Source organism: Rhea americana, unplaced genomic scaffold (genome assembly GCF_003343005.1).
Source record: "Rhea americana isolate MKP2758 unplaced genomic scaffold, rheAme1 scaffold_227, whole genome shotgun sequence".
NCBI classification, from domain to species: Eukaryota; Metazoa; Chordata; class Aves; order Rheiformes; family Rheidae; genus Rhea; species Rhea americana.
This window is the reverse complement of record NW_028186343.1, coordinates 1,017,792-1,040,104: the sequence shown is the minus strand read 5'-3', so window position 1 is coordinate 1,040,104 and position 22,313 is coordinate 1,017,792. Positions and strand designations below refer to the sequence as shown.

Genomic DNA, 22,313 nt, shown 5'->3' with positions numbered 1-22,313 from the left:
GCATTTTCATCCAAAGATTCTAAAATATAGAGAGGTTTTCAGTTTGGAAGGAACTGTCACAATTATCTGTTGTTACCTCCTACATTCTTGCAGGCTGCATGTAATTCTTTCAGGTAATTCCTGCTTCAATTTCAGTAGCTGTAGTGGAATCAGACTATATCTTCTAGGTAAAGCTAGGTAAAGCATCCCACCGTCTATTTAAACTAAGAAAAAAATTTACTTTCTCAAGATAATTAGTATTACTTGGTAAGATTGAGCATCAGTTTCCTAGACCACAAGCAATGATTTTAGATGTGTTACCTCCCTACAACTACTGTTTGTCTAGGAAGACTGGAGAAATGTATGGGTTTTTAGGATGGTTTTAATGGAACCACTTTACCTTTTTATTACATATAAATAGGTTTATGCTCTTTGTCTCTCCCACTGGCGGCTTCCACCCTCTCAGAGCATGGTCAAATAGTTGTTGCAGCACAACTGAGGAGGTGGAGATCTCTTAAAGTGCCTCAGCTGCTGATGAAATAAAAACTCAGTTGGCAGAATATTCCCTTGAGAAGGTTCCTGTCCCTCTTTCCCCATGCCCAGCTGCTGCTTCCTCCTTTCACCAGAAGCTTCTGCCCCGATCAGTTGTGCTGAATGCCAAATAAATTGTACATGTGGCTGGATTCTAAGTAAGGAGGAGTAAACTTCTATCAAGGGTCTAGAATAAGACTCCTTTTTTTTTGTTTCAGGTCCCATACAGGTTGTGCTTCCATGGCAAAACTAACAACTTTGTCTAAAACAAGAGGAAATGGGAAAGGATATAGTGGATTTGGGAGTAGGTGGGTGAAGAAGAAATACAGTAGTGAAAGTAATTATGAAACAAAAACTGAAGCAATTACAATCACTTCTTCAAATGTAGAAGCCTGAAATAGTTCAAGATACAAGGCCACTGATTACGAATCTAGCAAATATGCCTATACAGCTTTACCTCGGTGCTGGCAGGAAAAAGGAAGATAGATCATCAAGAAAACTAGTTATTATTCTTCTGGACTTTCTAATGTATCAGCAGTATTTTTGATCATTTAGTTCTGGAAGAATTGTGTGGCTATTCTCTTACAGAGACATTGTCCATCTGTCCTCAATGTCTTATGTTATACTACTGTCTTAGAGGACTCTGTGTAAAAAAAGGGAATGCTTCTTACTGTAAGATGCAAGACTGAAATATTTAGGAGACAGCAGCTTTATGAAAAAAAAATATAGATTCAGCTTAAAATCGCTATGAGTGCATCTTAAGATAACCCAATGTTTCACTGAGCTTGTGAAGGCAAGGTTCCTGAAGCATCATCCTTGATAAGAAAGCCTATCAATAGTAATCGTGGCTCAGCATATCAATATATAGTCGCTCCTGTAATTTCTCTCTATATGTAACTGCAGTGAACAACAAGAAGAAAGCTCTTTACATCTGCCAATTTAAATAAAAGTACCAATTCTCAAGCAAAGCAATTTTATTATTGTTTAGCCTATGTGTTAGTTTAGAAAGGTAAAGGTTGGACTAAAGCAAGCTACTGCTAAATGATTAAGTTGGTTTGAGATAAGCTAAACTCCTCAGTTTTCTACCTAAACAAAATATATGCAGAGAAGGTAGTACGTTCTACAACTTTGGACAGTCACATTACACCCCAGATGAAAACAAATTCTTGGGGGGTGAAAGCAACTGAGATTTTATTTTTGCCAAATCAAAATGTATAATACCCGCTCTTATGTTTAGTTGATATAATTTAGCTGTATTTTATCAGTAACAAAAAAAAAAAACAAAAAAAACACTTCAAAGTATATGATCTGCTTTAAGAAAAAATCATTTCCTCATGCAGTTGCATTCTAAACCTTATATTGATTTGCTTTGCACAGCATCCAACTGCAACATTTAATAAATAATGCAATCACAAAATTGCATATACTGATCAGTAGATAGGAAAAAATGAGGATCATCTGAGAATCTATAATCAGTATTCAAACACTGAAGGAGTGATAGGAAGAACTTGGAAAAAATAAAAACATGAGTTATCATAAGATGTTTCTTTATCTTAATAATTACTTACAAATATATTTTCCCATGTAATCCAAAAACTAACTAATCATCTTGGTTATTTGCAATAGTTTATAATACCCTCTAGTGGTATATATAGGAAAAGGAAACAGAAGCCAGACAAAGAATCATTACATTTTTGTTATTGTGAAAGAGTCTAGAAAACATTTTCACTTGCAAGGATATCATTGTTCTTTCTAGAACTGCTAGTTTAGTTAAAATGTAAACTGCACTGCAATTGGTACAATTAGACTTCAGCTAGATAGCTGGGTTTAGTTAGAACAGTTGGGTTTAGAATATAACCTGCACGACCAAAAGCCTTGAATGCCATGCTCACAGCTTGCAGACAAAACAAATTGCCACTGCAGCACATGCAGTCTGGAAAGAGACGGGGGGGGGGGGGGTCTAGTGGTGTCCAGGTCAGAGAGATCTCACCTGACATTTAAGAGCTATGTTTAATTCCTTCATACTAAAAACATTTTTGTAGGCAAAAATATGAATACTCCTCATTCTTCAATATTGCAGTGTAACAAAGGCTATTTGCAAACTCCATGTGCAGTTCAGTTTGTTATCAAAAAGGACTTCCYGAAGAAGCTTATATGTAGCATTTCTGCATTTACCAAGTCTTTTGCTTTATTATTTACGAATTGGCAGTGGTTCAGAAATGGATGTGAAAACTAACAGTGCTGAAGAAAAAAAAAATCCAAGAATTCCCTGTTACCAAGAAAACGCTGTTGAGCTTATTAAAAGAACCGCGCAAATCCTCCTGAATCTTTTCCAGAAGTCCAGTCCACTCATTTAGAGTCAATTATATCTATTCTGAAACCATCTTTGTTTCCGTAATCAAAATTTCCCTAGAGGGTATTAATATCTAGGCTCTTCTTCCATTTCTCTATAGTAGCAGGTCAATGTGCAAAGCCTCTTTGTCATGATGTGATGATAATTAACTAGTAGTGCCTCATTCTGATTGTCACATTGTTTTTGTCTTTTTACTGTAGATTTTACTGTCCTTTTGCTGTAAGATTTAATAAGAGCTATAGCTATTCTGTCATGATTTTCTGGTGGCACTGATTGCTTCCTGCCCATCCAAGAGGAAGGATCCCATACTGTTCAGATGTCACACTGGTTCAGATTTAAATCAGCTTCTAAACTAATGCCAAGCGAGATGGTAGTCAGCAGCCAATTATTTTAATGAAGGAAGGCTTTACTGTGCAGTATTGTTCTGAGCTATAGCAGTGCAGTGTTATTTTCCTGGCATTAGTTTAGCTAGCACAGGGTCTTAGATCAGTGTAATCTTCACTATCTCTAGTTATCCCCCTGTTACTTTTTTTTCCTTATGCTGTGCTGAACCAGTCTCTACTCTCTTCATGCTTTTCTAACGCATATAATAAAAGAATTAAAAAAAAGGGGGGCATTTCCCAAGCTGGTATAACTTTACTGATATTAATGTAGTAATAAAGAATCTAATTAAGCTCACCAACATTTAGATTCCACATCATGGTTAATAAAACTGAGACAGTAGTTAAAAAGAAAAAACGTTCTGACAAAGATTTATTAATTTATGCTTGTGAACAAATGTGTCTGACAGTTGAATGATGAGATGGCCATACTCTGTACAGAAAAATCTTTCCACTGTGTTGACAGAAGCTGCAGTATAGAAGTTCAGGTGTGGGTGTCAGATCGCAGACTCTAATCCAGTTAGAAGGATGGCTGAAGCCTAGATGAGATGAAGGTTCAGACTTTGTTGCTACTGTTCCGGCTTCTGTATGTTCAGTTTTGCTGAATAACCTCGATCAAGCTGTCTGACACCTGGCACACGAGGGAGACTCTAGACCTTGTCTTCCTGCATTAAGCTGCTAGGAGGTTTTATTACCAAAAAGAAAAGAAAACACTTGGAAAAGCTATTTCAAGCTAAAAGCTGGAAGGAAAGAAGTTAGTCAAGCTGAGCCTTCTGTGCCTTTATTTCTGTCCATGCTGAACGTTGAGAAAATGTTTCCTTCAAAGGAAAAGAACTTCTATTATGTAACAGGGAAAAAAGGCAGTTTTGTGGTTACTTTAATAATGCTGCTTTCTGGCAGATGGGCAGATATTGACTGTAAGTGGAATTTTGTGCAGAACACTTGCAGATATGCAGATACTGACTGTGAATAGCATTTTGTGCAGAACACTCATTTTTCAAACCTTTAAATACTGATTTATGTTTATAATAAGAAAGACATATAAAATCTCTAAATATTTTCTCCAAGCCTTAATTTCCTCATCTGCTGGCAAAAAAAAATAAATATTAAAATTCTCTAATCTTCACTTGAACTGTCAAATTCCTCCCAGTCTGACACACTCATAACTTCCGATGGAAAGTCAAGGTGATTCTGCAGGTGGTCTGCATGCCACTCTGAGTACCATTTTTCTGTGTCCATTAAAATAGCCCTGGGCAAAGTAAGGACGCAGGCAGCCATCCCAGAAATATCATCCTCCAGCTGGGGACCTTCCTCCCAACAGTCTCTCTCTGCATCATAGATGTGGACATAGTCCATGCGGATCCCTCTGTTGTGAGATCTGCCTCCCAAGACGTAGATCCTGTTGTCTAAGACAGCAATACCTGGCTCTCCATGTCCTGCAGGAAGTGGACATACGTTTGTCCACTGATCAGTGCTTGGCCTATAGCAGGCAACCTGTAAAAAAAGAGATTAGCTACAAAGGAACTTGTATCTCAGTGACAGACAGACTRGTCATATCACAAACCATGTACATAGTCAGGTAATATCATCAGTCTTTTGAGAGGGTGTTGATAATGGAGACAGCACATCAGCTGATCAGTGGAAACGCTGCAGAGTTACCACATAACTCTGAATCACAGCTTCTGACTCTGCTGCTGTCGTAACAGCCGTATGACATTCACAAATGCATAAAAAATGAAAGAGCTGRGGACAGATGCTAATATGAACTTGGACATGTGTATCTGTTTGTATCAGGAAAAAATGCGCTGGAACATATGGAGAAGGCTGTGCTGCACCAAATCTGGTAGGCTGTCTCTGCAGCATGTGTGGGGAAGTTTTAGATTCTATTGGGTACCTACTTAGCTAACTCCATTTATTTGTAAGCACCTTTTAATCATTCAGACACTTTCAGCTAGCCTTGATTCTGCCATCTTCATGGCCTTTATAAAAACAGTTACTTTTTGTGTCTTCTTTCCACATCTCTGGCAGTTCTAGAGGCTGGAATAAGTCACAAGAAGTTTCTCTCCAGCCATCGCTTCCTATCAGGCCCGGTGTATTTACCTGCATTATATAATTGCTGTCCAATTTATTCATTGCCATTTTCAAACTATCCTTCACAACTTCTGTCCTAGAATTACATTACTGCTAATTCAAATATCTTAAATTAGGAAGCAAAGCAAGCCAGAAGACAACCTAAAGTAAATTCAGTTGATGTACTACTTACTGGTTATATGCATGCTGGTGAATGTTATTCTTCAAAGATGGTTTAAAATTGATAGGAACCCGAAGTGCTAGAGCTTTAATGCGGTGTGAGTTAGACATTGCATGCAAGACAGACAGCAGTAGATAAATCACTGCAAGTTCTTCAGTTAAATGGAGGAGASCTGGTGCAGTAAGCTGTTGCTAGGCCGAAAGTTTTTATAAAAAACTTTTCTTTATAGAAAGTTCTTATATGCATACTTAATGGAAGTAAGACATTACATCAGAGTGCAAGCATTCACAAGAAATAAACTCTTGGAAGAAAGAAACAAGTATGACATGCTTTCACCTGGTGAACATCCCTTCTGTAGCCAGAATCGTTGTTGCTTCCTCCGATTACATAGAGCTTTCCTAGAAGTGCAGCCATCCCATGCCAAGCACGTCTGACTGGACCATCTGCTAAAATGTCCCAGCAGTCAGTCTTTGGGTCATAACATTGTAGCTCCTTCAAATAGTCTTCTCCTCTCCTCCCACAGGTGATATACATCTTCCCATCCAGTGCTGCTCCAGCGTGTGCATACACCTGTACCACCATATGGGAAAGCAAGAGCTTAAGGGCTGGATTTATGTATTTCTCCCAGTTTTAAAGAATGGCATAGTCATTAAGGGAGTGACATTTTTCATGAATTACTCAAATACCAACATCTAGGAGGATCTTCTTATGGACAGTTCCTTTCTAGGTGAATATGCCGTAAGTGTGAGGCTTAGATTCTGAATGAAATATAGAAAAATTTTCAAAACTTTCAGAACTGCCGTAGGTTCTCATTCATTACTGTTCCTTAATCAGGATATTGTTCATACTATTTCTTTTCTCCCTTTTCTCTACTTGGAAGCCTCTCTGTTGGAGATGAAAGTACCATACAGGCATTGACAATATTATCAGGAAGGCAAGATAGCCTTCTTAGTAGCATTCAACTGGATCTTAGAGCTGTTTTTATTCTCAGCACTGACACACATTTATTATTTCTGACCTCATGCAAGCTGTTCATCCTCTTCTGCCTCTGCATCCATTATGTAAAGTGGCAATAATATTTATGTTTTTAAGGTGTCTTGAGATTCTCAATGAAAAACATTATGAAATCACAAATATTCTTTTGTGCTAGTGATTTGTCAAAAGCTTTTAAAAGGTGTAGTAGAAGTCAGCATAATTTCTTGAAAGACTAATTCGGATCTTAGTTTTCTTTCTTAACCAAGATTCACCAAGCAGTTGTTCGTTTATATCTTTCTCCTTTCGCAATGCTTTTAATCTAAGAATAGAAATTCTTGCCTTTTTTAGCAAAATTCTTGGAACAAACTTTTCCACTCATAACCCCAATTCCCTTGTCACTATAGCATTTCCTKGCTCCTGGGGTCATGACTGCTAGTCTGGCAATTGCTGTGTTAGAAGGACAAATGGTACTGATGTCATAGGATAGCTGCTCAGCAATATATTTGAAATGAGTAATGGTCTCACTTTAGTTGACTGAGATGTGATGCTGCATCATATAAACTATTGCCATCAGAACTTATTACACAATCACTGTTCTGTGTCCAAGAATTAAGCAGTCTATAGAAACTGGTGTGCCTTCTCACTAGGGGATGATCTCTTCTGATCAGGACTGACGTTTGCTGTCAGGATTGTGAGTGAGAAACTTGTCCTATTTTCTCTTYCTTCACACATATTTTACCTGCTCAAGACGGAAAGGGAACTTCCTATTCCTGGTGGCTGTATCTTTGATTATAAATGGTTTCAAAAGTCAATACAACAAAGGTTTGCAGGGGAAAACAACAAGAAAGCAGGAAAAATAAGCATTTAATCTCAAAATGGAAGCTATATATATATATATATTATTCTCCCTTCTTGATATTTGTTTATCCCACATACAGAGGCTACTGTTTCCTATCTGAATATCAGCAAATGGAAAGCTACACATGAGAAAGCATCTAAAAKAGATGACATCAGGTATTGGGGAAGTGTATTGGTGTGTATGGCTAATGTACTCCTTACCTCCTTCTTCAGAGGTGTCACATATTCCCAAGTGTTGCTTTTAGGGTCATACCTCTCCACTTCCCTTAGGTCTTCATGGTAATCTCGCCCAGCAACAGCATATATATAGTCGCCCACAACACAAACACTGAGGTCAGCATGCTCTTGCTGTAGGGACCGGATCTGGAACCATCTGTTGTGTCGTGGGTCATACCTTGCAAAGGAATAGGATCAAAGTTATTCATATAGCCACAGAATCATTGCTGGAATACAAGACAGTACCACAGGTGCAGGTTACTATACTGTCTTTGGCTGAAATTCAGCTCAGCTGTAACTGGAGTGAAATTTGGCCTTGTCAGCATTTTATTATTAGCAAAGGTATTTTATTCTATTTTTAGAAGATGTATTTTAGCAGCTATTATCATGCTGTAAAGCCCAGGTTTTTCCATGATCTTATATACTGCTGTCAGGTTATATATTAAAATCTCTGCTTGCACAAAGCCATTTACAAGGTACAGCTATCTGAAAATACTACAAAGACTGCATCTGGATCTTAAAAAGGCCAAGAGGGGCATAAATATTTTGTGGCTTCTTTCATTCTTTTCTCCAAATATCTGCTCAAACAGAACCTCATTATTAATTTGCCATTCAAAATWTCTATTTAGTCTAGAAATTTTAATTACAGAGAAAACTGGTTGCAACTTCTGGAAGTATAGTCAGACTATGCATGCTATAAAATAAGGGTAGCTCAGCTAAAACTAGTAAAAATGACCACATTACAAAGACAGAAGAGTTTATATCTATTGGCAATGTAACAGGCATTAAGACCTAAAATAGATCCTTCTCTGTGCTCCTCTCCCTGGCACAACAGAACTTAAGTGGACCCTGGAATGTTGCTACCGTGCACACAAATTCAAATTTGCTATTATTCACTATTCACTAATAATGTTTTTATTAGCCAACTAATAATAGCATTTTATTTAAAATTAGATAAATCCCTTCCTATTGGGACCAGAACTACACACAGAAGACTTCTAGAGAATCCTAGCTATTACTGCAGCCCACACTTTTAGTACTTCCACCTCGCAAAAGGTAGAGAAGATAGCATATGTAATACAAATGTAATGTAATGAGTGAATGTAATAATGGAATGAATGAATGTAATGTGAATAGCTGCTTCTACCCCATCAGGCTTGGCTTTGTCCCATAAACACAGCTGGAAGCTTCCTTTTACTATGAGGCTTATTTCTTTATTTCTTGTGGTTTTTCAGCGARGCCTCTGCTCAGTTCCTAATCTCATGGCCAGTAAGTATGCAGACTTTTCATGGCCTACTGACTCAGAGAAGGACATCAGGCTAATACAAATAGTAGCAGAATTACCCTTGTCTTACCTCCAACACCTTGATTCYGCTCGAAAACCACGTACATTATTGTCTCCTCCAATTAAATACACAAAATTATTGAGAACAGCAATCCCCTGGTTGGACATTCGTGGGGCTAGTGGAGCCGTAAAGTGCCTCCACTCTCCCAGCAAGGGGTTGAGGTACTTGGCTTGGTCACTGAGGACTATGGATGGAGTAGAATGCATCCCTCCAAACCCCACTACACACTGGAACTCTGATCTCAGCTGTGTCTGAGAGCTCTGAAGCACTGGCTGAAGACATTCATTCTTGTGGTACATTAGTGCATCTGCTACTTTATCTTTCAAAGGACATGGACTTAATTTGTCATGAAGCCTTTGCAGGATCTGGGGTTCCATCAGAGGAAAACGAACTGTCTCAAGTAGCTTAGGGGGCTCCATCAGGGTGACTTGATCTGTCTCCAGTTGCTCTGGAGAATAATGATAAAGAAGTGCGCCTTCATAAACCTCATTCTCATAGTTAACCTCCAACCGGTTGCTGCTKAGAAGGGAGTAGACCTTCTGGAAGGGTAGCTGCCGGTACATTTGTGTCTTTGAGAAAGCTACGAAGTTTTTCAAAATGTAGGAGTCCAGCTGATCGCTCAAATGTCTCAAGTCATAATGGTCAGCTAATCTGTAGACATCCAGGATATTCTCTTCATCTACCCAGGACATGAGAAAATCACAACAGAACTTAATGACTTCTGGAATCTGTAAGAGAGCAGATTTGTTATTTCAGGTAGTACTTGCCTCACACTCGGGAGACAGGTCACAGAAGCATGCAGTTTAAGCCTGGGAAGACTGTAGGAAAGTTGTTCCCAAGAAGACTGCTCTGCTCACAGAATCTGACCACTGTGGTCACTTGTGCCCAATTTACCTTCTCAAGAGAAAAACACCAACCCAACATGGGTTTCTAGATGAATATAATATAGATCTTCTAGCCATACTATTTTCTGTACTGCAAGCCTATGAGTTTGCCTTCAGGTGCAGCAGGAATGTGTCTTCCAGGTGACATGGAGCACTGGACAGCCAGGCTGCTTGGCTTGTTAGCGTGTCACCAAGACGCAGGCTGTATGGGTCGCAATCAYATAAACCGAAGTCATGAAGGATATGGAGAAAGTCAGGTTTACAGCCATTCCATGAGTTGTTCTTTCAGAGCACTATAGACATAGTGGGTCAAAGACTGTATACGTAACAGAATAACATGCTAGATTGCACCACTCAGGTGAGTAGGAAGCCATTTGAAAGGAAAATTAGTATTTAGYGTTGTTTTCTCAGAACATTTTGAAGTTGTATCTGGCAGGAGGGACTACTGGCAAATAGAGAAATAACTGCTGTCCAGGAGTCCCTCTGCTAACAAACTGTTGCTAAATATGTAAAGATTAACCAAACAAACTGCCTAGAAAGTTTATGATTTAGTACCAAAGCCTGTGCCATCATTAGCTTCAGTGAAAATTAGAGAGAAAAAACCCCCCACCTGTTTGAAGGCACAATAAGAACTCTGCACTTAGTGCAAAAACCATGGTATAGGATACCCTGTAGTGATGGGTCAAGGAAGGTTATGTGCCTGCAAACTCAAGTCAGTGGAAGAGTTTGGCAAGTCTGAGCAGTGCAACRATTTCTGAGCAGCAAGCCCTGTCCTTTACCATAGGCCAGAGGTTTCATCCTAAGGAAGCTTTCAAAAGCAGGTCAGAGGAAGTCAATGCTATATAAAATAATTCTCTAGATGRAATAGTAAAGGTTTATAAGTAATAAAACCACTGCCATGAATGAGACATACAGCCACTCATTCATTTTTTCTGCCCTTCTGTAGCTCATTCCAATGGATACAGCATCCAAAAGATGCTCATCAGATTCTCATCAGAGCCATTTATGTACTTGGAAAAGCCTTTTCTAACACTTTCAGTCACCCCCTAACCCTCCACCAACCAGATATCCATGCTTTTTATTTATTTATTTTTTTGGTCACATCTCCCAGTGCCTCACCTGAAGCTGACAGGCTGCAGCTAAGGTTTCTTGAACACTGTTCACACTGAGTTCCAGCTCAGAAGTGTAAATRAAGTTCAGGATTTTACACATTGCATTGTAGGAGATGCCATGGATACGAATTTCGTCCTGTTCCATCTCTCTCAGTCCTCCTGCAAACATTCCTCTGAAAAAAAGACAGTAGTACATGCTATGGAAGGCTCAAGTTAAAGTTATATGCAGTTGTTTTTCTTATGTTGTCTGGGGAACATCCAAAATATTCAGAAAGAAAAAAGGACAGTTTTATAGGATTAGCACTTTTCTAAACTAATGTTACAAGAGTATAGGCCTTTAGGATGTAAGAAAGTAACAGTCTTCATTCTGTAGAAAACAGTAGGAGCCATCTGAAAGACACGATTCCCAGCAGAAGCACTTAAATGCAAATTCAGTTCATAGTCAATGAGTAAGGGGGGGGTGGAGAGAAAAACAGAGAAGCCTGGGACTGTAGGATTTTTTTCTAAGCTCAAACAGTTCTTATTCCTCCAGTTAGAAGTTGCAGACTGTTAACGGTTTGGCTGGATTGCCTTTGATTTTATTTTTTTATTATTTTTTTTCAATGAAAGTAAAGTCAGTTCAAGAAACTGCTAGTCAGTGACAGAAGGGGTGCCTGGATCAGCAGAGAGAAAGCCCCACTACAGGCACATAACATGGGGGTGACCTAGTCCCAGCTCCAGTGACATTTTGTGTAGTATGAAATGACCACAAGAATCAGTGAAGTCTTAACAATGCTAAGGAGATGTTAAAAGCCACTCGGAGTGCATTTATGCAGAAGACACCTGTTAAGATAACCTTTCCTCCTTCTGTACCTTCAAGTACCGCTGGCTATGAATTTAGCAGAAGTAAACTCAGTGTAACCAGAGCTTTATTTTTGCTGAGACATATAAAAAAAAGATGAATAAGACCCTACTTAAAATTTTGAAATGCATCCAGCTCTGTCTTCTAGTTTTACATCCAGAGGCAAAATGGTACTAAGATTTGGATGTTGCAGTTTTGAGTTACGTTCTGACACATGCTCGTTACTGCTTGTTACCGGAGCGTACCTGAAATAGTCACAGGATGCAGCTAGAAGTATGCGGTGAGCTTCAATAGGTTTCTCTTCCACTACCAGAACTACATCGAAGAGGATGCTGCTGTCTCGGAGAGATACCAAGCCACTGAGCAAGGCCTGCGAGTGCTCTGCACTGCGGTACGTGTTGCTGGCACGCTGCTGAAGGGAGGGCTCAAGCTGAGCTTTGTGTGGCTGAGTCAGCTCCTGATCCTCCGCCATCCCAGGCAGAAATGCTCAGCCACCAGCTGCAGCAGAATGAAATCTGTGAGACAACAGAATCAGCAAAGGTTTGTGCCTTTGGCTTCATGAACAGTTCTCTGACCTGCCTGTCACAGCAAATAAATCAGACCAACTCTTCAGTACAATGGAGAGACATTAAACACAGTTCTGCCCCAGAGAAATTATTCTGAATGATGATACTGGAAATGGACAGGCATACATCAACATATCAAATGGACAGAACTTGGTATTTCAAACAAGTATTCTGACTCTTAGTCTTTCAGTCCAAGAGTCAGTGTATGTAGAATGTGGGGATAATTTTATGGGGGCAAGAGTTTCACCTCCCAGACCTTAGCAAGAACCTCTTGTTTCTCCATCATTTATAACAAAAGACAAAGCTGAAATAATTTTTGCCAAATTTCAAGCCTAATATCCTTAGATAACTTTGCTGCAATATWAACTGCACCTTCAATGTTTCTCTTAATGAATTTCCATAGTATCTCAAAGCTCTCATCTCTCCTCATCTTTGCTTTTTCTTTTTTTCCCTAATTGAGCACATTTCCATCTGTCGTTATAAAAGATAATGTATGAAACGGTAGGCTTTGAAATTTCTTTATTGTGACTACTTCAAACTAGCAGGCACAACTACTTTTTATTTCACTGTGATTCCCTGCACAGGCAGTAGCTCCTCCAGTATTGGCACTGGAGCTGACTATCCCATATCTTTTTCCACTGCTGCCCTTGACACGAGGGGAAAGTCCCTTTGGCATATGTGGAAATAGTGCTAGCTAGAAGTCACTGTGTTTAATGTCAATGGTTGAATTTCATGATTCCTCTCATCCTTTCCCATTTCATTTGAATAATATTAGGCACTGTAGAAGTTAGATTTGATAGAATCTATCCAGCACATAAAAAATAAAGCAAAAGGAAATAACTTAGCTTATATGGCTGCTTAAGATGCAATTATAATAACCTCTCCTCCCRTGCCCCTAGGAAATAGTTTAGTGACACAAGAGATAGTCACAAGGGGTTATCAGCAGTCAGGGAAGCAAAAGCAGAACAAATCCAGCAAATCCACACAATGAAGAAATGGGATTATTGTTTAATGGTGCCAGCCATGGACAGTGAATGCAGCACTGGAAAGCTCTCACAGTACTGCAAGGTGTTCAGTGTACGGCCAGTGAGGAAGGAGCTGTCTGGATGATGCCAAGAAATATGAAATCATGTTTATTGTACTGCCTGCAGGAAGTTACCATACACTGTCCAAAGCAAAATAAAGCTAAGTGGAATTGCATGGGATGGACAAAATTTTGAAAAAGCATATTAATAGTTGTCTGCTCTTTTCCACGTAAATGTAAACCAAGACAACCAGTTCAAAAGAGGAACTCTGCTGAGACAGCCTTTTAGGAAGCACATTCAGGTGATTTTCCAGTGAAACTATCCATCACCRGCTGAAGAGATGAGTAATGGATTATTCTTCGTGGCAGGTAGATGCTTTTCCTAGAAATAAGATGACTGAAGAGACAAACAAGCGACTACTGTATCATTTGTTTCGCTCCTGGCTAATACCAAAAGTGATAGATTGAGACAATGGAGATAATACTGTAAGAAAGGCAAGTGAAGGAGTTAGTGTTACCAGGTGTTGATCAGAAATTTCCCATTTCAYTCTTCAAAAAGAGAATAAATGTAGCAAGAACAAAGTGAGGTGAGATATGGTCCAAATGAGGGCAACATTCAGACAAACCACATAAACACCATTTGCTCTAAAAGAAGTTGCACCTTTTAGGCATCTTAGAGAGCTATATCAAAAGAGATCTCTACAGGAGTACAACCACTGCATCAAAAAGCAGAAATAAATGTAACAAGTGAATTGCTTTCTGAATTAAAAGACTGTAGCTGGGTAGGGAAACAGCACGACCTTTGATGCAATCCTACACTGTGTCATATACTGCAGCCACTGATGGGAGAGAGGCTACAGGAGAAAAAAAAAAGAGACACAGTAGAACTAAGCTGGCCCTAGGATCCCTGCAACAAATGCTAGCRAGGAAATGTGTTGCAGGGCATGTGGCTCCGCTTTAGAGAAGCGCAGAGTCATGACAACAGCGACAGCATCAGCGTTCCAGTAATGCCACCGCTCTGGTAAAACACAATACACATGTAATTGTGGTTGCCAGCTTATCAGAGCCTCYAGCAGAGGCAATATGACGTAGCAGTTAACCCCTATGTGTGTGTGAATATAGGTGAATATATACACATACAGTGCAGAGCGGGAAACTGGGATAACCATGGCAAGGGAATACCCCTTGTACCAGTGTCTGGATCTGATTCTCACTGAAATATGATATGTTGGTCAAATATTGCATTAATACCATTTATTATGCAAGCAAAACCACTGGCGTATTAGTAATGGTTACTGTGACYGTGCTTGAAAATAGGGAAAAGGGAAAAACACCAGCTAATCCTAAAACACAAAGAGCTTCTCCATGTCAGCTAGTGGCTGTACTAGCAGAATACCAGCAATGAGAAGGAGAACGGGTCTGAAGAGCTGCTTCAGTCATTCTGCGCAGGGGCACAGGAGGCAGCACTGCCACCTGAGGCCTTGTCCGCCAAGCCTGCATGAGCAKTAGCATCCGGACAGCTTTCAGCCACAAATGGAGTGTTTATCTCAGTGTCAGGGCTTCTAGGTACGGACTTGAGTTATCCCACAACTGTAAACTGTTCGCAATAGCCGAACAAACTAGTCCTTCCAGCAGATCTGTGGTAAGCCCAGTGTGGTCATCCTCCAAATACAGCTGCTGGGACTATAGCTGAACCAKCCTCCACAGCTGATTTTTGGCTAGTCAACAGCTGAGCCTCCAAGTATTTTGCTAGGCTCTATTTCCTGAACTTTGGCAGGTCCGTTTTTGCTCTCAGTGCCTACCCCGGACTCTGCCTTGGCTCTCACTGGTGAACTGGCCCGTCCTCGGGCTGTTCTGTACCTCAGTACGAGAGCTGCCTTACACTTTTGGAGCACAGCGCCATCACAGTGTGCGAATTCACCACTCTGTAGCTACCTGCGAGGATTTTGCCATCCACAGCTACTGGCYGCTAACCAGCTCTCAGCTGTGTAGGTTGAGGCTGCTGTAGAGGAAGTRGGGAATACTACTAGGAGGTACAGTTTATATGTGGTCTAAAACTTGCTAGCTTTCAGAAAGCTCTTTTTGTACATGGATACATCAGGTTCCTAATTACACTAGGGCAACTCAGAGAATCTATATTCCTTTATTTACACCTCCCTGCCCTCCAAAACCAGGCTTCAAGGTTTGTAAGTATAAATGGCTATTGTCATAGTTTTAACAGCAGTAATATGGTGCTCTGGAAAAATGCACATTTCTGATTTTAATGAACTGTTGCCTACTGATAGAATTCAAGGTGGACATTTACAGTATTCATCTGCGATGTYTGACTGACATAGATACATAAGGCAGTAAGTCCTCTTCTTTGATCCAAAAGCCAAGAAAAAACTTAACTACCTACTTAGGTAGCCTTAGGAGCTAGTAGAAAAGACCTTAAAGCAAGAAGGAGTAGAAGGCTACTACAGGCCTGTGGGGGTTGGCCAGCAAGAGCCACTCAGCTGATTCCTGAGTGCCCTCGGCTGTACAAGAGGCAGCTGGAGATGGGGTGCAGGTATTAAGAGTTATGAAGAACAGTTGTTGAAATGAGGGCATTGGGGGTTGTGCTTTGTAGTTCCTTTGAAGGAAGAGCTAAGTGTTTTTAGTATGCAGGTTTTTTGTATTAAGTGCAGTGTGCCTGGTGATCAGCACTTTGCTTCTCTGTACTTCTGATGACTATGACTTTGCTGGAGAGGGAAGGAAATCAGTGTTAGCACACAGCACCTTGTTTCTCAGGGTCTAACTCTGGTTTTTCTTTYGTGTGTTTTGTCTTTGCTACTGTCTAAAATGCTGCTAGCTGAAACAGTGGAAGTAAGTGTGCTATTTCATAGGTGTACTACTACCAGCTGGGTGGGAGGGAAATGCCTGTTAAGGTATCTAGGAGTTGTTGTGAGTTGTGTCAGTTGGTCTTAAAAATGGCAGGAGCTTTATTTTATAACTCTTGTCTATTTTTAGCTGCAGATACTTTAACCTCTATCTGCTTGAGCTTTTATATTTTGCTCAATCTTTATTTTTCATGAAAAGCTAAATGTAGTACAAATAGCAGCTCTGAATGGGACAGAACAGGTTCTGCAATGCTGAAAAAAACTTTTTTTTTTTTTTTTTTTNAAGGCAAGACCATCAGCCAAATAATTAAGCAAGCCATAGTAATCTGCTACAATGCTAACTGCTACAAGAGCAAACCTAAATTTATTGATCAGTTAGCAGTGCACTTTATGTACTAAGCAAGCCTGCGTTGATAGACAGTTTTTCTTTGATCTCTACTTCCCCTGATTTCTGTTGTTATGAATGTGTATAACCTAAAGAAGAATTTTAAAATTAAACTTTTTCTCAACACTGGCTATATTAGACATCAGGCATTTGTACATGAGTTTGAAAGGAAGTGTGTCTTTTAAGTAACTAAAACTTGACGGAAATTGAAAAAAATTTTTTTTTTTTTTTTTTTGAGTTTTTTTTTTTTTTTTTTTTTTTTTTATTTTATTTTTTTGTTTTTTTTTTTTTTTTAATTTTTTTTTTTTTTTTTTTTTTTTTTTTTTTCTTTGTGACCACTAAAGAACTGTATTGGCTTTTAATGCTTAAGACACTGTTTTCACAGGCTGGTTTGCTCCTTGTAGATGAAGGAGCTGGAAACAGGCGCTTGCCCTGGTAGGGACAAGTTCTAGTCTGAAGGGACAAATTGGTGAAACGTAAAGTTAATGAAAATGCAGGGTGTCCTGAGCAATGCAGTCCAGTTCCTGCTATCCCGAGCGTGTCTCTTCCATCAGCCCCTTGCTTGCAGAGAGGATGYTTGTGAGTCATCTCTATTCTTTCACTTCTCTTATTGAGGAATTTGCTCTATGCCTGAGCTAGCCTCTCAGATATAAGAGTAATATTTCCTCTTCTCTTCCTCTTGTGCAAATCGATCAGTGTTGGGCAGCTGTTATTAGTGGGGTTTAGGAGCTAAATTGCAGGACAGACCCTGAGCCTTTCCTGTTCACAGTTCTTTCATAACAGTAGTGGGATGCTGTCTGCGTTTACATTGGATGGCACTTGTCTTTTAGCAGACACGAGTTAAGGTACTGATTAATAGCAATTTTAGGGAATTACAAATGAGTACAAACTAGATAGGGAGGAGGTGGTCGTGACGACTTATAAAGTCAGATTAGTWGCTGTATGTGTACAATTGTTTGGTCACTTCAATCAAGGGAGAAAAGCCAGAAACCCCCAAACTCTCAGAGGTACCCAGCACAATGTGATGGTTCTTATTCAATAGACTGATAACTTCTGAAGTATTCTGTGCCAGGATTCCAGTTAGGAACCAGGAGAACGTACTCTCTCTCTCTCTCTAAGATTTCCTGTTTCCTATGGTTATGCTCAAAGTTCAGTTTCTCTTGTGGCATTCTGCAGCAAGCCTAGGACACTTCAGTTGTTCAGTGGCTTGTTGACAGCGCCACGTAATTGTCTTGCATTCAATTTCCATTACCACAAAATGCTACTTCAGAATACTTGTATGAAAAGAAGTACAAATCTTGGTGAGACTTTCTGATTATTCCGGTGAAATAATTGCTTATCTGTATATGAAAATTTGTTCGCTTTAGTTGAAGTCCCCTCTCTGCTCAGTGGTAGAATATTTGGCTTTACAGCATTCTGACATGGCTAGTGAAGATGCATGAGTTGTTAAGACTGAGGAGGGTGGCAGGGACTGTAACTTAATCATACAACAAAATAATGATGAGAGGCTGGTAGGCTGCCTCATTCTTGTGCTGAAAATGCTCATCCTTTTAAGAGCCCAGCATGTGGGAATGGAGTAGCTCAACTAAAGTGGGGAAAGGAAAGGTTGAAGGCATATTAAAATAGGTGTGATTGTGGAGAACACAGTATTTGTCCTACATGAATTTTTGAGTACAGAGTAATTTTAACACCAAGATGTTTGTGCGCTGCTCCAGTAAAGAATATCCTGGAGAGTGGGAATTCATATGATCTRTAATATACACTTACTGCACACCTGCTTCTTTAAGACTCTTGTACTTGGAAGCACTTTCCAACGCCTAGCTCTGAGCACGTGTCCTGGATGCATCCYGAGGCCATTATAGGTATAATCAGCCTTTGTTTCTCGACGCTGTRAGATATGATGTGCTCTATGTGCTCTAAATGTACAGTAGACAACTGAGAGTGCTGAAGTTTTATGTTACTGGTATTGCATGGTATGATACACACCTAGGCAAGAACTCACTTCTACCACTAGCATCCAAGTCAAACAATGATGCTTACTAGTCTTTTGTCTACAGTTGTGCAGCCTTGATGCTCTACCGTAGAGAAACAGCTGGGAACACTGAGGGGCTGCCAGGTTATTTTCTATGTAAAATCACTTTTGTATGATTTTACATACAAAATGTCTGCTACATCAGTTACATCACTGTATGGAGTAGTGTGTTGTGCAGATTGTGACATTGTCTTATGCACCTGCTGTGGGCAGGATACAGGCTTGAGCTTGCTGGTGGCTGGTATCCAAATCCTGCTTAGGCTCATTGCCAAATGGACAGGTGGTTCAAGCTTGGTGGTGGTCCCATGCCTTCTTAGAATCACAGAATAATTTTGGCTGAAAGGAACCTTTGGAAGTCTMTAGTCCAATCTCCTGYGCAAAGCAGGGCAAACTTCAAAATTAGGTCAGGATGCTGAGAGCCTTATATAGTCAAGTGAGGAATCTCCATCCTTGGAGATGCTCAGAAAACTCTCTCAGTGCTTAAATACTGTGCGAATTTTTCTTCTTTATTGTCTCTGAATTTCCTTTGCTGCATTTTCCAGCTATTACCTCTTGAACTTATGCTGTGGATCTGCAGGAAGAGTGTGGCTCTATCTCTTCTACAACAACCCCTTAGCTAGCTAAAAACAGCAACTGACTCCTCAACCAGCCTTCTTCTCTGGGTTGAGCAAACCTAGCTCCCTCACCTTGCATGTATCTCCTTGTACGTGTTCATGGTGGATCTTCACTGAACTTGCAGAGGCTTTTTCTTTTACTGTGGATAYCCATGCTGGGCAGAGTACTCCAGATATGGGCTCATAAGTGCTGAACACGGGAAATAATAACTTTGCTTGACCTACTGGTTATGTTCTTCCTAACACAGCTCAGTATGAAGCCAGTTTCCAATGCAGGGAAGTTTCACCGCTGACTCCCATTCTACTTGTCCACCAGGACTGCCCAGGCTCTTCTAATGCAAAGYTTATTTCTAGCTAGGTTTGTCCCCAGTCTGTACATACAGGCAGTTTGCTTTTGCCTTTGTTGAAATGTATGTGGTTCCTGTTAATCCATTCTTAAAGCTTGCTGAGGCCCCTCAATGGCAGTTCTTTCCTCTTTCTTTTAAGCCATCTTTATAGCTTTTCCTACTATAGACCAACAAGTCCAGCATACTCAATGTGATCCTAATAGATCAGATCGTTGGAAGCATGAATGTATTAAAGAATATGAGGGATATGTACCCTAAGGCTTTCTGTACCTTCACTTCTCCCCAGGGTATAAAGAGAATTCAGACCTAAGCCAGGCTTCAATTCAAAGCCTGACAAGAAGGCAAGATGAAAGACTAGAACAAAAATGCTAGTTATGCTGACTCTCGGGGCCTGCAAATACAAATAGGCAGAACCTGGCCATGTACCAGAACTTTAACAGGGTAAAGGGCATATAAACAAATAGATCAACTAGTCTGGGATTGTGCAGAATGAGAAGGCAGCTGGGTGACTGCCAAACTAGTTTAGAAAACAGATGTGATGCCACAAAAAATGTAAATTGAAAAATGAAACTTGTTCATTCTAACTGGTGTGCAAATACCAGAATAATTCAACAACTATACAGTAATTTCGTAATAAGACACTTGCAGATATGTTTGCAGCAGAGGACAATTGAGTAAACCATATATGTAGACAAAACTTAAGCCAGTTTTGTGCTTTTTGAAGAAAATGGGAAGAGCAGAGGGGTGAAGGAAAAGCAGAAGATTTGCTTAGTAGTGCTTCTTTAATAATTATTCCTCCATGCATTCATAAATGTGCAAGAAAATTCTTCCTGAAATACAATTTCCCTTCAGGACTCTGCCACAAATGTGGGAATTAACCAAAATGATTCTTTACGACTCAGCTTCTTTCACACTAAGAAAGGAACTAAGGTATCCAGGACTGTGTAACATCTCAACATTAGTTTTGAACACTCTGATCTGAGATATACTTTCACTAAGTCAGTATGTACCATGTTTCTGTAAGTTAAGAATGCAAATATGGAAGGACATGTCTCTGAGCTGAATTTTCTAAGCCATTTTTGATTTTGGCATCAGTAACATGCTTGAAGTAGGGGAGGAAACTTGAAGGCATGGTTTGCAAACAGTTTCTGCAAACTATGCTATTTCACAAACCTATGCCATTCATTCTTTTCAGAAGTAAACAGATGTCTCTTCCCAAACCTATTATAAACTGCTTCTAATATATATTGAGAATATCTCCTATGGCAGAAGTTTTTTATGTTATGGCAAAACTACCATTAACTGTATGTGTATTTAGATACATAAAAATCTTAAAAAAAAAAAAAAAAAAAACTTTAAACAATAATATAACTAAAGAGTATGAAGTTTTTTTAACTTCAATATTTTGCCATAGCCAGTGATTACTGACTTCTTTCCTTTTTACAACTTACCTGAATTTGCAGAACTGCAAAATTTTTTGTGGTACATTATGRGAAATGGCCTGTGGCCAAATGCTGCTAAATAGAAGCTGTAATTAAATAAACACTAGTTCATTATGGTGCTAAAATGCTTTCTCATATGGCTTCATCTCCTCCTTAAAATTTTGATTATCTGTTGCTAATTTTGTTGTTCCTAATCTGGAAACAAGACTTGCTGGATACTTTTTTTTTTTCCCCAATGGTCATGCTTTGGTCCTGAAAGAGCTGGAACTGCTGCTCAGGTTTGAAGGAGACAGTTACCCAGTTATACTCAGGCAGCGGTTACCTGCCCACCCTAAAACGCAGGCGGTCCATCTGTGACACTCCAGCTGGTACAGACAGACTCTGGGGAAAGCGTGGTCCTCAATGTTTGGTTCTATGTCCAGATGGACCTGGTAAATCTGTGGAGAATGTGTTCCTTTGACCAAACTGATATAATTATCCCTAGAACTCTCAGCAAAGCTTCCCTTAAACCTGAATCTGTTTCTTATGCCTGTCTTTCCATAATACGAAAAACGACTTTCTTTTCTTTTCTTTTTTTCCCCAAAAGCTTCTACACTATCAGGATAAATAATGACTATGCCAGAACTGACAGCTTATAAGTTAGCCTATGGTATACATTCTATGAATCTCCAGAGATTCAGTCAGTCAGCAAGAGTTTACCTGGCTTTGTGCTTTGAACTGCTTAAACCAAATCATGTATTTTAATTGTCTAAAATACATATAGGCAAACAAACAAAAAAAAAGTAATTCTGTGTGAGATACAACAGTTAAGTGACGAGGAAGACAGCAAATAGCACTTCAAGCGTGTTCCAGCTCTGCTGTCAATATCAAACATCAATTCATCTGTACTATTCTACACGTTTGGTTTCTCTCCTGTGGAGATCCACGGCTTTCCCTGTAGCTTAGCACATTTTCATATCAGGAAAACGGAATGACTTTTTCTCTGTAGGGGAAGGCTATTTAGAGTTACATATCCACAAAAACATCGGCTTGAACCTATGCAAACCCTTTGACGGGGAGGGAAAGGCAGTCTGGGCAGAGTGCTGGCTTTACCTTCCCTTCCCAAAACGCTACGGCAGCGGGCGCGATCTGGCACCCCCGCCTTGCTCGCCCCACCTCTGACACCGGCAGTCCGAGGAAGGCAGCCCGGTGTCACCCGGGCGCCAGGGCCGGGCCCCGCCTCGCACCTCGCCCGGCGCGGCCTGGCCCGACGCCTCGCCGGGGCGGCCCGGCCCGGGGCGGCCTTGCCGAGGCAGGGTCGGCGCGGGCGGGCAGCTCCG

At 40.1% G+C, this 22,313-nt stretch overlaps 1 protein-coding gene across 1 annotated transcript; it reads right to left on the bottom strand.

The window, feature by feature from the left end:
- Nucleotides 1–3,587: 3,587 nt before the first annotated feature.
- KLHL22 (kelch like family member 22) lies at nt 3,588–22,222 on the bottom strand. Its single transcript, XM_085305827.1, has 7 exons — nt 22,087–22,222; nt 11,972–12,224; nt 10,893–11,058; nt 8,899–9,617; nt 7,529–7,721; nt 5,831–6,064; nt 3,588–4,737 (listed from the first exon to the last, which is right to left on the bottom strand). Exons 2-7 carry the CDS (start codon nt 12,196–12,198, stop codon nt 4,360–4,362), a joined length of 1,917 nt encoding a protein of 638 aa, XP_085161953.1. The 5' UTR covers nt 12,199–12,224; nt 22,087–22,222; the 3' UTR covers nt 3,588–4,359.
- Nucleotides 22,223–22,313: the final 91 nt, after the last annotated feature.